This window comes from Vulpes vulpes, chromosome 2, assembly GCF_048418805.1.
Source record: "Vulpes vulpes isolate BD-2025 chromosome 2, VulVul3, whole genome shotgun sequence".
NCBI lineage: Eukaryota > Metazoa > Chordata > Mammalia > Carnivora > Canidae > Vulpes > Vulpes vulpes.
The window spans coordinates 35,724,499-35,738,131 of NC_132781.1; the positions used below are offsets into that span (position 1 = coordinate 35,724,499).

General features: G+C 37.7%; 1 protein-coding gene across 1 annotated transcript in view; it reads right to left on the minus strand.

Annotated features, from left to right (window-relative positions):
- The window catches only part of PPM1D (protein phosphatase, Mg2+/Mn2+ dependent 1D), a 58,582-nt gene that overhangs the window by 30,681 nt on the left and 14,268 nt on the right, over positions 1-13,633 (minus strand). The window contains exon 2 of the mRNA XM_025996070.2: positions 9,536-9,764. Within this exon, the coding sequence (XP_025851855.1) occupies positions 9,536-9,764 (229 nt within the window). The remainder of the gene's footprint in view (positions 1-9,535; positions 9,765-13,633) is intronic.

The following is a 13,633-nucleotide window of genomic DNA, read 5'->3' on the forward strand; positions in this document are numbered from 1 at the left end:
GAATAGAGTAGAAGTAATGAGAAGAAAAATGAGTGGACATCATGTCAGGAAAAAAAAAAAAAAAGATAATGTGATAACTAAGGAAACTAAGGGGAGGAAGAAGAGGTTATAAATAAATAGAAAAAAATGAAAAGGGGGGCAGCCGGGATGGCTCAAAGGTTTAGCATCACCTTCAGCCCAGGGCCTAATCCTGGAGACTTGGGATCAAGTCCCATGTCAAGCTCCCTGCATGGAGCCTGCTTCTCCCTCTGCCTGTGTCTCTGTCTGTCTCTCTGTGTCTCTCATGAATAAATAAATAAAATCTTAAAAAAAAAAATTGAAAAGGAGAGGTTATATAGTTTTTGATGGATTTGAGGGTGCTGAATACAGTATAACTTAAGTTTTAATATTTTTAATTTGAGGATATACCTCAATAGAAATATCAATATAGTTAGACATTTCTGTATTTAGAAGTATGAAAGTAGACTTTGGAAACAAATTAGCTTGAGAGATATAGATATGGGAGTTAGAGAATAAGAAAACTCTTAGGAATTTGGCAGAGGATCAACAGAAATCTGTAATTAGTACACAAAGAAGTTAATACATGCTAGGGTGCCTAAAACGGGAAAATGCTCAAATCTTTAAGCAAAAGAAGTAATAAAACACAAAAGAGATGGTCTCTCAGAAGGTACCTGGCATGACTGAAATGATAAACTGGCTCTTAATTTAATCATGATCTGCCTGGGGGTGCGTAGGTGGCTCAGTTGGTTAAGTGTCTACCTTTGGCTCAGGTCATGATCTCAGGGTCCTGGGACAGAGCCTCACGTTGGGCTCCCTGCTCAGCAGGGAGTCTGCTTCTCCCTCTTCCTCTAACACTCCCCACCATTCACATTCTCTCTCAAATAAAATCTTGCAAAAAAATCATAATTTGCCTGAATTAAAAAAAAAAAATCAAGAGAAGAAAAATGCTCCTCTGAACGACTAGAAAAGTTAGCATGAAGAGTAGCAAAGAGAATTTTCAATAAACAATACTAGCCTAACTGATATTAAGTCCATCTGACAAGGGCAGCCCCGGTGGCACAGTGGTTTAGCGCCGCCTGCAGCCCACGGCGTGATCCTGGAGACCCGGGATTGAGTCCCACATCGGTGCCTGCTTCTCCCTCTGCCTGGGTCTCTGCCTCTCTCTCTAGCTGTGTCTCTATGAATAAATAAAAAATCTTAAAAAAAAAAAAAAGTCCATCTGACAAGATACATGCATAAGACCGAGGTTTATTCCCAAGGCTCTCAAAGATATATGACACTAAAATAATCTAAGTCTTCTCACTTAGAGCCCCTATGCATCCAGAAATGTTTTGATTATAATCTGAAATTTCATTCCTCTACAGGAGGCCAGCTGACAATAATATGTGGTTTCCTTGTTGGTTATTTTTCTCATGATTAATGAGTACTAAGACATCCTGATGCAGACATGACTGAGTCCTTTATGAGTTTATTATGTTGACCTTCAGTAGCATGACTCTATCCTCCTAAACCTGATGAACACTGAAATGAAACTGACTTCATGTGTAAAGACTTCATATGTAAAGACGTGTAAAGCTGAAGACAGGACAAATAGTGACCACCCTCAAAAGAATGTCACTATAAAATTCCATACATCTCAGCAGCTGCCAGCCAGTTAACCCCCAACTACGGCTTTTCTATCTCTAACTTCAAAGGAATGAACATACTAGAGAAAAAAGAGACAACAAATGGAAAAAAAATCCTAAGAGAAGCAAAATAAAGGCATAAGCCTTATAAATGAAAAAAGGCCACTCTTCCGCTGAGCCAAGAAAAACATGAATGTGGTAGAACAGCCTTGACCTTCTTTCTGAAGTGGAAAACAAACTTATCTGATAAGGGCAGGCCAGGAGATCTGAGTAGCTCTGTCTCATGAAATTCTGCAATGATGGAAATGTTCACTCTGTCCTATGTGGCTAGTGAGCACTGTAACTATGGCCAGTGCCAATGAAGAACTGATTTTTTCATTTTAATTGTAATTAAATTATATTGCAGTTTAAACAACCATATGTGGCTAACGGCAATTATATTAGATAGCAGAGAGGAGGAATGAAGCAAGTACAGAATGATCACCAAACTTTGTCAATGATAACACAGAAGAGAAATTCCAGAGTTGGTTATTTACTATCCCTTTTGAGAACTCATTTAGTTTAATTCACAGTCCTCAAAGCAACACTGTTAGGTCACAGCAAGTTAGAATACTAAAGGTGGTCATTTTGTTATTTTATGCTTTCTTCAATGCTGATCCTCAAAAAACAAGAGAGTAAAGATTAAATCTACCATACACAAGGGATGTGTCATTCTGCCTTCATACTACCTTAAATCCTATTGTTTCCTAAACCTGCTCCCTATAATGTAAGGCTTAATACTTAAATACAGTAGCTACTCAAATTGTTTCCATTATAACTCTAGATAGGAGCTCTCTTGATACTTAATAATCAAAGATATTATTGCCTCTGTGCTTCAGAAGAACAAAAAACAAAATAATGGTACTGGTTAAAACAGAGTTTTAAATCCAGTATCAAAAACCCAAAGCAATGTTATAAAAGATACTGCTTTTTATTGCACTCCCTGCTGTTGTCCCGTATAATTAAAAGGCATATACAAAGGAACAGCCTGATATGCAGAGAGCTGACTGAGCAGCAACAGAAGGCTGGAAAAACAGAGCACTGGCCAGTTGCCTAGGGTGAGACAGAGGGAAAGGAGGAAATAACTTATAATAAAACAGCTCAATTTGTGCAAAAAGACACCTGCTCCCAAATGGCAAAGAGCATCTGTCCAACTATCCAGATGGTATTTTAAGTGATAAGACAAAAACATAAACTCTAAAAAATGTTATTAAAAAATCAAATAATTTAACTATTCACATGGAAAAATAAAGAAAGAATAGTCAAAGAATATTTTTCAAAAATTAATGAAAAGGGACCAGGATTACCAATATTAAAAATTATAGGGACTCCTGGGTGGCTTAGCAGTTGGGCGTCTGCCTTTGGCTCAGGGTGTGATCCCGGAGTACCGGGATCGAATCCCACATCGGGCTTCCTGAATGGAGCCTGCTTCTCCCTTTGCCTATGTCTCTGCCTCTCTCTCTCTCTCTCTCTCTCTCTCTCTCTCTCTCTCTCTGTCTCTCACGAATAAACATATAAAAGCTTTAAAAAATTATAATAAAGCCACAATGTTTTTTAAAGTACTCTACTGGGGGCAGCCCCGGTGGCACAGCAGTTTAGCGCCACCTGCAGCCCAGGGCATGATCCTGGAGTCCCTAGGATAGAGTCGCACATCAGGCTCTCTGCATGGTGCCTGCTTCTCCCTCTGCCTGTGTCTCTGCCTCTCTCTCTCTGTGTGTGTGTCTCTATGAATAAATAAATAAAATCTTTAAAAAAAAAAAAAAAAGCTCCTTAAAAAAAAATAATAAAGTACTCTACTGGTACATGAACATACAGTATAAAAAATAGCCCAGAAAAAGACCCAAATATATACAAGAATTCAGTTTATAATTGCAAAGCCCACTTTGCATGTGTATGAGCAATGGTCTCAGATACAGACTGACCTTCATACTCATAGGATCAAATAGATGAGAGCATGAAACCAGGCTCATTTAACTTCGTAGGATACAGAGGAGGAAACAGTATGCCAGTGTAGCAGCTTCAATCATGTTGTCTTCAGCAATTGTCCTTAACAGAAATCCAAGAGCTATTTTCTAGCCCCCATAAATGAACTTCATATGCCACAGGTAAATTTCATATGCCACAGGAATCAGTGTCTTATAAGAGCCTGTGACTTACTGTACCTACATAAGTCAAACTGCATGCATACAGGGCAGCTAATAAGGTCTGTGCTTCCCAATAGAAATTTATAGTCCACTCAAAATCTTCTCTCCAGATCAGTTCCAATTCAAGACTCATTCTACCATAAGCAATATTACCTTATAACAGAACTGACATTCTATCTTAACCAGAGAAACAGTGATAGAAGAGGTAAACTCAAGGTCATCTTACCACTAAAGAGGGGTTTTATGCCTCGTTAGCCTTCTATTTAGTAAGAAAAAGATATATAATTATTCCATAGCCACTAATGACCACTGATTTAAAAAAAATATATTAACTTGGGTCTCTACTACACATCTCAGATTTTAAAATTCCAGTGAGACTGAAGGTTAAAATGTTCAAGATGAAACCATACGAGTACTAGAAAAGTGGTTCAGAGGCCCCTGAGAGTCCCCCAGACGTTTTCAGGGGGTCTGTTAGGTCAAAATTATTTTCATAAGACCATGTACATACAGTGGAGTTTTTGAGAGACTACATGACTTGATACAATATTAAATAACAAAATGTGTCAATATTTGGATCTGTGTAACTCAGGAAACCAGTATTTTACAAATGACCAATGCCTATGTTACAAAATCACACCTGCAGGCTATATACTACATGTTTCCAACTACATATGATCTTCTGGAAAAAAACACAACTATGGGGACTTAAAGATCAGTGTTTCCCATGAGTAAGTTAGAAGGAAAGGATAAACAGGCAGAGCACACAAGTCTTTTAGGACAGTGAAACTATTTTTATGATACTATAATGGTAGATATATGGCATTATATATTTGTCAAAACCCTACAATATCCCTAATGTAAACTATGAGCTTTGAGTGACCATATGTCAATGTAGGGTCATCAATTGTAACAAATACACCATTCTGTTATAGGATGTAGGTAGTGGGAGAAACTGTGCACAAAAGAGGCAGGGAGGAGCACCTGGGAGGCTCAGGTCCTGATCCTGGGGTCCTGGGATCAAGTCCCATGTCAGGCTCCCCACAGGGAAGCCTGTCTATGCCTATGTCTCTGCCTCTCTGTGTGTCTCTCATGAATAAACAAATAAAATCTTAAAAAAAAAGAAAGAGAGAGAGAGAGAGAGAGAGAGAGAGAGAGAGAGGAGGCAGGGAGTATACAAGAACTCTCTGTACTTTCCATTTAATTTTGCAGTGAACCTAAAACTATTCTAAAAAATAAAGTCTGGGCAGCCCGGGTGGCTCAGCGATTTAGCACCACCTTCAGCACAGGGCCTGATCCTGGAGATCCGGGATCAAGTCCCTTGTCGGGCTCCCTGCATGGATGGAACCTACTTCTCCCTCTGTCTCTCTCTCTCTCTCTCTCTCTCTCTCTGTGTGTGTGTCTCTCATGAGTGAATAAATAAAATCTTTAAAAAAATAAAATAAAATAAATAAAAAATAGTCTATTAATAAAAAAAATGCATGGATTAAAAAAATCATTTAACCAATGGCTCTTAATTGATACACCAACAGATCTTAATGTAAGCATATAAGAAGGCCACTGATATAATTTCAGACACCACACTATTTCTTTTTTCAAGATTTTATTTATTCATGACAGACACAGAGAGAAAGAGAGAGAGAGAGAGGCAGAGACACAGGCAGAGGGAGAAGCAGGCTCCATGCAGGGAGCCCGATGTGGGACTCAATCCTGGGTCCCCAAGATCACACCCCAGCTGAAGGCGGTGCTAAACTGCTGAGCCACCGGGGCTGCCCAAGACACCACACTATTATTAACCTTTAAGAAACTATCTCTTTGAGTTATGGAATAATACCAAAGAATATCCCCATACATGAAAAAGCTATTAAAATACTCCTCCCTGGGCAGCCCAGGCGGCTCAGCGGTTTGGTGCCTGCCTTCGGCCCAGGGCATGATCTTGGAGTCCCGGGATTGAGTCCCATGTCGGGCTCCCTGCATGGAGCCTGCTTCTCCCTCTGCCTGTGTCTCTGCCTCTCTCTCTCTCTCTCTCTCTCTCTGTCTCTCATGAATAAATAAATAAAAGCTTTAAAAAAAATACTGCTCCCTATTCCAATTCTATACCTATAAAAGACCAGTTTTACTTCTGATACTATATAACCAAAAAGCAGACGATAATAGACTGATAGCAGAAGCAGATATGAGAATCTAGGTGGTCTTCAGATATTAAGGAGACATATATGCAAAATAATGCCAAGCCTCTCACTAAATATGTTTTGGGAAATAGCTAATTTTTCATTAAAAAGTGTTCATGTTAACACAATGGGTTTAATACTGTTATTTTTCAGGGCACGTGGGTGGCTCAGTCAGTTGAGACTTTTGATTTCGGCTCAGGTCATAATCTCAGGGTCCTGAGATGGAGCCCAGTGTGGGCAGGCTCCCCACTCACTGCGGAGTCTACTTGTCTTCCCTCTCCCTCTGTCTCTCCCCCTACTCACATGCGCACTAGAGCTCTGTCTCTCAAATCTTTAAACATATATATTTATTTTTCAATGAACTAACAAATAAGTAAAAATGCCTCTATTTTTAGTTTCTAAAATCATTATATATAGCCAATATAAACAAAAAGCTCTTCAAGGTAGGCCCTCAATTTTTAAGGGTATAAAGGGTTCCTAAACCCAAAAATATCCCTAAGAGTTTTTAATAACCTCAGAATACGAGAACTATATGTACAGCATTAAAAAAATCAAGACATATCAGAAGAGACTGCTAACTATATTAAAACAAACTTCCATGTTGAAAAAAAAAATTCGGGGATCCCTGGGTGGCGCAGCGGTTTGGCGCCGGCCTTTGGCCCAGGGCGCGATCCTGGAGACCCAGGATCGAATCCCACATCAGGCTCCCGGTGCATGGAGCCTGCTTCTCCCTCCGCCTGTGTCTCTGCCTTTCTCTCTCTCTGTGACTATCATAAATAAATAAAAATTAAAAAATTAAAAAAAAAAAAGTATTTAAAAAAAAAAAGAAAAAAGAAAAAAAAAATTCCAGGACCATAATTCAAAGCCAAATTATGAAAACAACACCTGAAACACATTACATCACATAAGACTAATTTCTCTAATTGTGAAGCAGCTCTTACATATTAATACAAAAAAAGGCTAATAACCATCTTCCCCCTAAAATGAACAGAGTATAAACAGAAATACACAGAAAAGGAAATATAAATAGTTGTTAAACAAATAAAAGATATTCAACCTTTCTCATTGGACAAATTAAAATCAAAACATCACCAAGTTTCTCCCCTTTAACCTAAAAGTCAATATGATCAAAAAGTTCCAGAAGGATATTGTCAAGGGCATCTACATAGACTGCTGACAGAAGTGTAAACTGGTACAACCTCATAGAGACTAATAGTTGTCAATATTCAAAACATACTCCTCTTTGGCCCAGCAAGTCCTTCTAGGAAATGATCTTACAAATATACTTGTATGTACAAAAAGATGCTTGTACGTGATTTTTCATTTTACAATAATGTCTGTAATAGTAAATAAAAAATAAACTTAAAAAGCAGAAATATTCTTCAATAGGAGACTAGTTAAATAAATGATGGTACATCTATATATGGTACAGCTTCATATCTGATTGTGTATGAGTCTCTCTCTATGAAAGGTTACACAACAATACTGGGTTTTGTGGGAGAGGGGAACTGTGAAGCCTGTGGAACAGCAGCAGCTGAGAGACCTTCTGAAGTATATCATTTTAGGCTACCTAAATTTTAATCAAATGAATGCTACCATTAAAAAAAAAACTAAAGGGACGCCTGGGTGGCTCAGCAGTTGAGCGCCTGCCTTCGGCTCAGAGCATTATCCAGGGTCCAGGATTGAGTCCCGCATCAGGCTCCTTGTATATGCATCAGGCTCCTTGTATATTATCATATACTTAAGCATTCTTGAGTTGTTGGGCCTTCAAGTATTTCCAGCCTTTAACAGTCATTAAACATTGCTATAATCACTCTGTTCCGATATTCTGGTCCACGTTTCATATTTCTTTAGAGTACATTCCTGAAATTACTGAGTCTGTAAACATTTGAAACTAGTGGGTATAAATTATATTCTATATTGTTCACACTAATTTATAATCCTACCAACAGGATTCCCATTTCAACAAATATATTGAGAAGTATTTCTCTTTCTTAAAAATATTGCTAACCCAACAGCAGGAAACAGTTTCATTTTAATAATTTTTTTTTTTTGTGGGGCACTGGGTGGCTTACTGGTTGAGCGTCTGCTTGTGAGGCTCAGGTCATGATCCTGGGGTCCTGGGATGGAGTCCCGCAATGGGCTCCCTTTAGGAAGCATGCCTTTCCCTCTGCCTATGTCTCTGCCTCAATCTCTCATGAATAAACAAAATCTTTAAAAAAAATCAATAATTTTTTTTCAAATGTTTGCTATTCTTTTGCCTTTTTTTTTTTTTTTACTCTTTTGCATTTTTATTATTGTTCAAAGTCCTCTCTTTATTCACTATCTGGGGGTGGCAGTGTTAAGGATGTAAATTCTTTACCCCAGTTAGTTTACTAATACTCTGAAAAAGTCTATTTTGATTTAATAGAAGAAAAAGGAAGCAAGTAATAATATCATGGTAAGGCTTTAGTTAGAATAATTATTTAGAAAATACTGGATTCTATTTAACTTGCCTCATTCCTTCAACTTCTAAAACTTAGTATTGGGATAATTTTTGAATTTTCTCATAATAAATAAATAAATAAATAAATAAATAAATAAATAAATAAATAAAATTTTCTCATGTTACTCATTCCTCTGATTTTTACAATAATCTTACATTTTAGTTTGCATCATAAAATATACTGAAGCCACTTTTAGTTTATAGCTTACAAATTACACATTAAGACAATAACTTGAAACAGACAAAAGAAAACAGTAAGAAGAGGGATGCCTGGGTGGTTCAGTGGTTGAGCATCAGCCTGTGGCTCAGGGCATACTCCCAGAGTCCCGGGATAAAGCCCTAGGGCAGGCTCCCCCTAAGGAGTCTGCTTCTCCCTCTGCTTATGTCTCTGCCTCTCTCTCTGTGTCTTTCATTTCAAAAAAGAAAAAAAAAAAAAAAAAATAGTAAGAAAGGTTTGTAGCATATCTAACTTAGAAATCAAAGAAAAAAACCTTAAGATTAATTTTTTTATTATTAAAGATTTTTATTTATTTATTCATGAGAGACAGAGAGAGAGATAGAGAGAGAAAGAGGCAGAGACATAGGCAGAGGGAGAAGCAGGCTCCCTGCAAGGAGCCCGATGTGGCACTCGATCTCGGTTCCTGGGATCAGGACCTGACCAAAGGCAGACGCTCAACCGCTGAGCCATCCAGGCGTCGTGCTTAAGATTAATTGTAACAAAATTCTATTCCCAAAGCCAGATTCAAATTGTTCTACTCTGGAACACTAACAGCTACTCTGTCCAGATTCCGAATGTCATGATGATCAGTATTTATGTAAAAGGTGATCAATAAATCTTTGTGTGTTTTATTTGACTCCCATGAAAATATTATTTCCCTCTGGATCTATTATCAGAAAACAGTCAACTCAAACTAATAAGATAAATATGAATGCAGATGGGTACTTTATCAGGCAAATTAAAAATTTTAATACTGAGAAAGTAATCAAAAAGGAGTAACTGGTCAATCTGGTTAGTAAAGCAGAAAAGAACTAAATAGAACCAAGATAGGAAAGACAAAACAGCACAATGATTACCTCCCACCAAGTCCTTCGATTCGTTCTCTTTCCTTGGGAAGTTCTGGTTTATGGTCCTGTGTCACCTCCACAGCTCTGACAAAATCATCCTTCGGGTCATCCTGAATTCCAAGAACCACCCCTGAGTCACCCACGTGAGCTACATACATCTTCATGCCCCGTATGATGACCACACTGGCAGTTGTCCCTGACGTGCTGGGAAGACCTGTCATTGTCTTTGGCCATTCTGCTGTAATAAGAAATAAAATATTTTACTCTTCCAGACATAAACATTAATATTGTATCAGAATAAAAATGGCAACATGTCCACAATTAGCATGTTAAAACTTGAATTAGCATAGGATAAAATTTAAAAACATTTTGAAAGCTATTTAAAAAGAACTTGTGTTAATTCCTTCATCAACATATTAATAAATTAACTTTATAAATAATGTAATTATATTACAACCATCAAACAAATCCTAGGAGAAAAATATTACAGGACAGATTTACTAGTTCCACATGTCTTAGTCCTAACCTACATTTAGTGGGCAACGATGTGTTCAGAGTTTTGATACCTGTATAGCCAGTAGCTTAGCATCCACTTATTAATCTCTCTTTGAAAGGATTCTCAGAAAAAGCTACTTATTGTCAAAATAGTTACTTTGGATATTCAAAATCTAATAAATAACATTTTTATGAGCACTTACTGTGTACCAGGTTCCGTGCTAAGAGCTTTACATATATTATCTCAAATAATATTTACAACAAACCACTTAGATAGGTAAATTATGCCCATTATTTTCATTTCACAGATGAGGAATCAATCGTTTTAATAGTTAAGAAAGTTGTTTAAGATAACTCAAATATTAAATGGCAGAGACCCAATATATTTAATCCTAAAACCTTATATTGACTAATTACATTCATTTGTCATTTAAAAAATCTGAAATATTCTGGAATATTAAACTACAATTTATAGTTCAAGACAGCCAACTGAATCCAAACACTGACATAGTCTCCTCACCAAATCCCACTGAAAGGACAGAATATAAATACTAGAAAAGTTCACAGCAGTCATGAAACACAGAGGAGGGTCAAAGCAAATCTGAGAAATCCCTTGAATCTTAAAGAAATGTAATTATATTAAGGGAAAAATCAGAATGTAAAATCTATAATCCAATAAGTGAAAGCACAGTCATAAAGAAGGCAATACATCAGTTTTCCCTGGTAACAGAGTCCTGAAAAGCTCAAACTCAGAGACTGGGCAAAGGCTGAGGTAGCAATCAATGATATGAGCTTGGCAGATTTATTTTAAAACTGCAAAAGCTAGGTCAGCGCCTAAACTCTCCACACAGTAAAAGGTGAAACACTTTAGTTCCTATGCTACCAGTACCTATAATACCTCTCTTTTAAGGAAAGTGATGCATCTGTTGATAGAAACCACAGGGTCTCAACAGCGATGAGGTGGAAGAAATAGGACCTAAAAAACTTGATGTGGTGCCACACAACTTTCATAGCCACAAGACTTCTCTAGTATATTCATTCTAATTAGAGTTCTTTTCTTTACATTATTACATATGCTGAAAAGACATTTATTGAATCCTACAAAGCATCTCCTCATCTCATCCTACAGATGGAATCTACACTACAGAATCCCGTTACTCACAGCAGAGGGCTAGTTGCAGTATATGAAATAATGACCCTCACAATTGCTGAGGGAAACCAGAATGGCTACCAATATTGATGAAGCCAGAAATTCATACACATACACATGTAAAACCATCTGCAACAGTACCAGACATCCAGTAAGTGCTCGATAATTGTTATTTTTTGTTGTTATAACCATTATTTAAGAAAAGCAAACAGCCTAAGAGGCATCAAGAGCAGTACACAAAGAGAAAACCGCCCCCAAGAAAATATCTGTGGAAGAATCAAAAGAATCTATAGACTACTGGCATTGATAAGGTCCAGTAAAGTTACTGAATATAAACATTGTTATATATAAAAAAAAAAAAATCCATGCTATTTCTGTAAACCACCACCAACAACAAAAAAAAAAATTACAAAATGTATCTTAAAAAAAGATACCATTCACAACAGCAACAAAAGGTATATGGTATCTAGGAACAATGCTAACAAATTTATAACAAGACCTTTATGGAAAAGTTATAAACTAGTGGACCAAAAGAACAGAATAGTCGGCACAGAAACAGACCCATGCATCCTCAAACACCTGATATATGAACAGTGGAGAAAAGACGGACTTTCAGGGGCACCTGGGTGGCTCAGTTAAGCATCTGCCTTCAGTTCAGGTCATGATCCCAGGGTCTTGGGATGGAACCTGGCATTGGACCCCTGTTCAGTGGGACGTCTGCTTCTCTCTCTCCCTTTGCCCCTCCTCCTTACTTATTCCCCCTCCAAAGAAATAAACAAAATCTTAAAAGAAAAAAAAAAAAGCTGACTTTCATTACATGGAATTGGGACAAGATTTTTAAAAAAGCAAAAACAAAAAAACACTTTGGGTCCCTGATGCCAAGCACACACACACACAAAAAATCAATTAAATGACCTAATATGAAAATCAAAGCTAAAATGCTTAGAAAATATATAGGAAGGTACATTCATGACCTCAGAATAGGAAAGGTATTCCTAAAGACAAAGAATGGCCTAGCCATATAAAGAAAATGATTGAGAAGCTGTAATAACATCAAAATTAAGAATTTCTGTTCATCAGAAAATACCATTACTAGAGTTAAAAAGATGACTCACAAAATGGAGTTTGTAATAACACACCACAGAAATGGTATCCAGAATATATTAAAATGCTCCTACAGAACAAATCAAGACAAACTATGCAACAGAAAAATGGACAAAAGGCTTGAACAGGGGGATGCCTGGGTGGCTCAGTGGTTGAGCGTCTGCCTTGGCTCAGGATGTGATCCCCACCTCGGGGGATCAAGTCCCACATCGGGCTCCCTGTGGAGGAGTCTGCTTATCCCTCTGCCTATGCCTCTGCCTTTCTCTTTGTGTCTCTCATGAATGAATGAATAAATAAATAAATCTTTTAAAAAAAAAAAAGGAAGGTTGAACGGGCCTTTTGCAAGAGAGGAAATCCAAACATGCAAAGGTGTTCAGCATTTCTAATCAATAGGGAAATACAAATTAAAAACCACAATGAGCTACCACTACATAATTATCAGATAGCATAAATTAAAATCTGACAACAGAAACTGTGATTAAGGGCAGTCCCAGTGGCTTAGAGGTTCAATGCCTCCTTCGGCCCAGGGTGTGCTCCTGGAGACCCAAGATCGAGTCCCACATCGGGCTCCCTGCATGGAGCCTACTTCTTCCTCTGCCTGTGTCTCGCCTCTCTCTCTGTGTCTCTCATGAATAAATAAATAAAATCGAAAGAAAAGAAAAGAAAAGAAAAGAAAAGAAAAGAAAAGAAAAGCAAAGAAAGAAAGAAACTGTGATTAAGAATGTAGAACAACTGGCAGCTCTGGTGGCTCAGCGGTTTAGCACCGCCTGCAGCCCAGGGTATGATTCTGGAGACCCTGGATAGAGTCCCACATCGGGCTCCCTGCATGAAGCCTGCTTCTCCCTCTGCCTTCCCTTCTGCCTGTGTCTCTGCCTCTCTCTCTCTCCTCTCTGTGCATTCTCAGGAATAAATAAAGTCTTAAAAAAAAAAAAGAGAGAGAGAATGTAGAACAACATGTCCTATCAACTACTGGTGGGAGTATAAACTGATATAACCACTTTGGAAAATATCCAGACATTATCAAAAATTAAGATGTATACACTTTGACTACTTACTATCCCTAGATATATGCCATAAATTAATGTACATGTACACACAGTACATATGAATGTTCAGAGCTACATTGCTCATACAGGCTGAGGAGCAATCCAAATGTTCAACGTGACAACAAACTACACTACATGTAACATTTAAGAATCTCACAAGAAGCATCAGAGGAAAGCAAACAGCATGATTTTCTTCAAAAGAAAACTATAATATTTACAAATAAGTAGTAAAACTATTAAGCAAATCAGGGCACCTTGCTGGCTCAGTCACCGGAGCATTCAATTCTTGATTGGGGTTTTGGGATTGAGCCT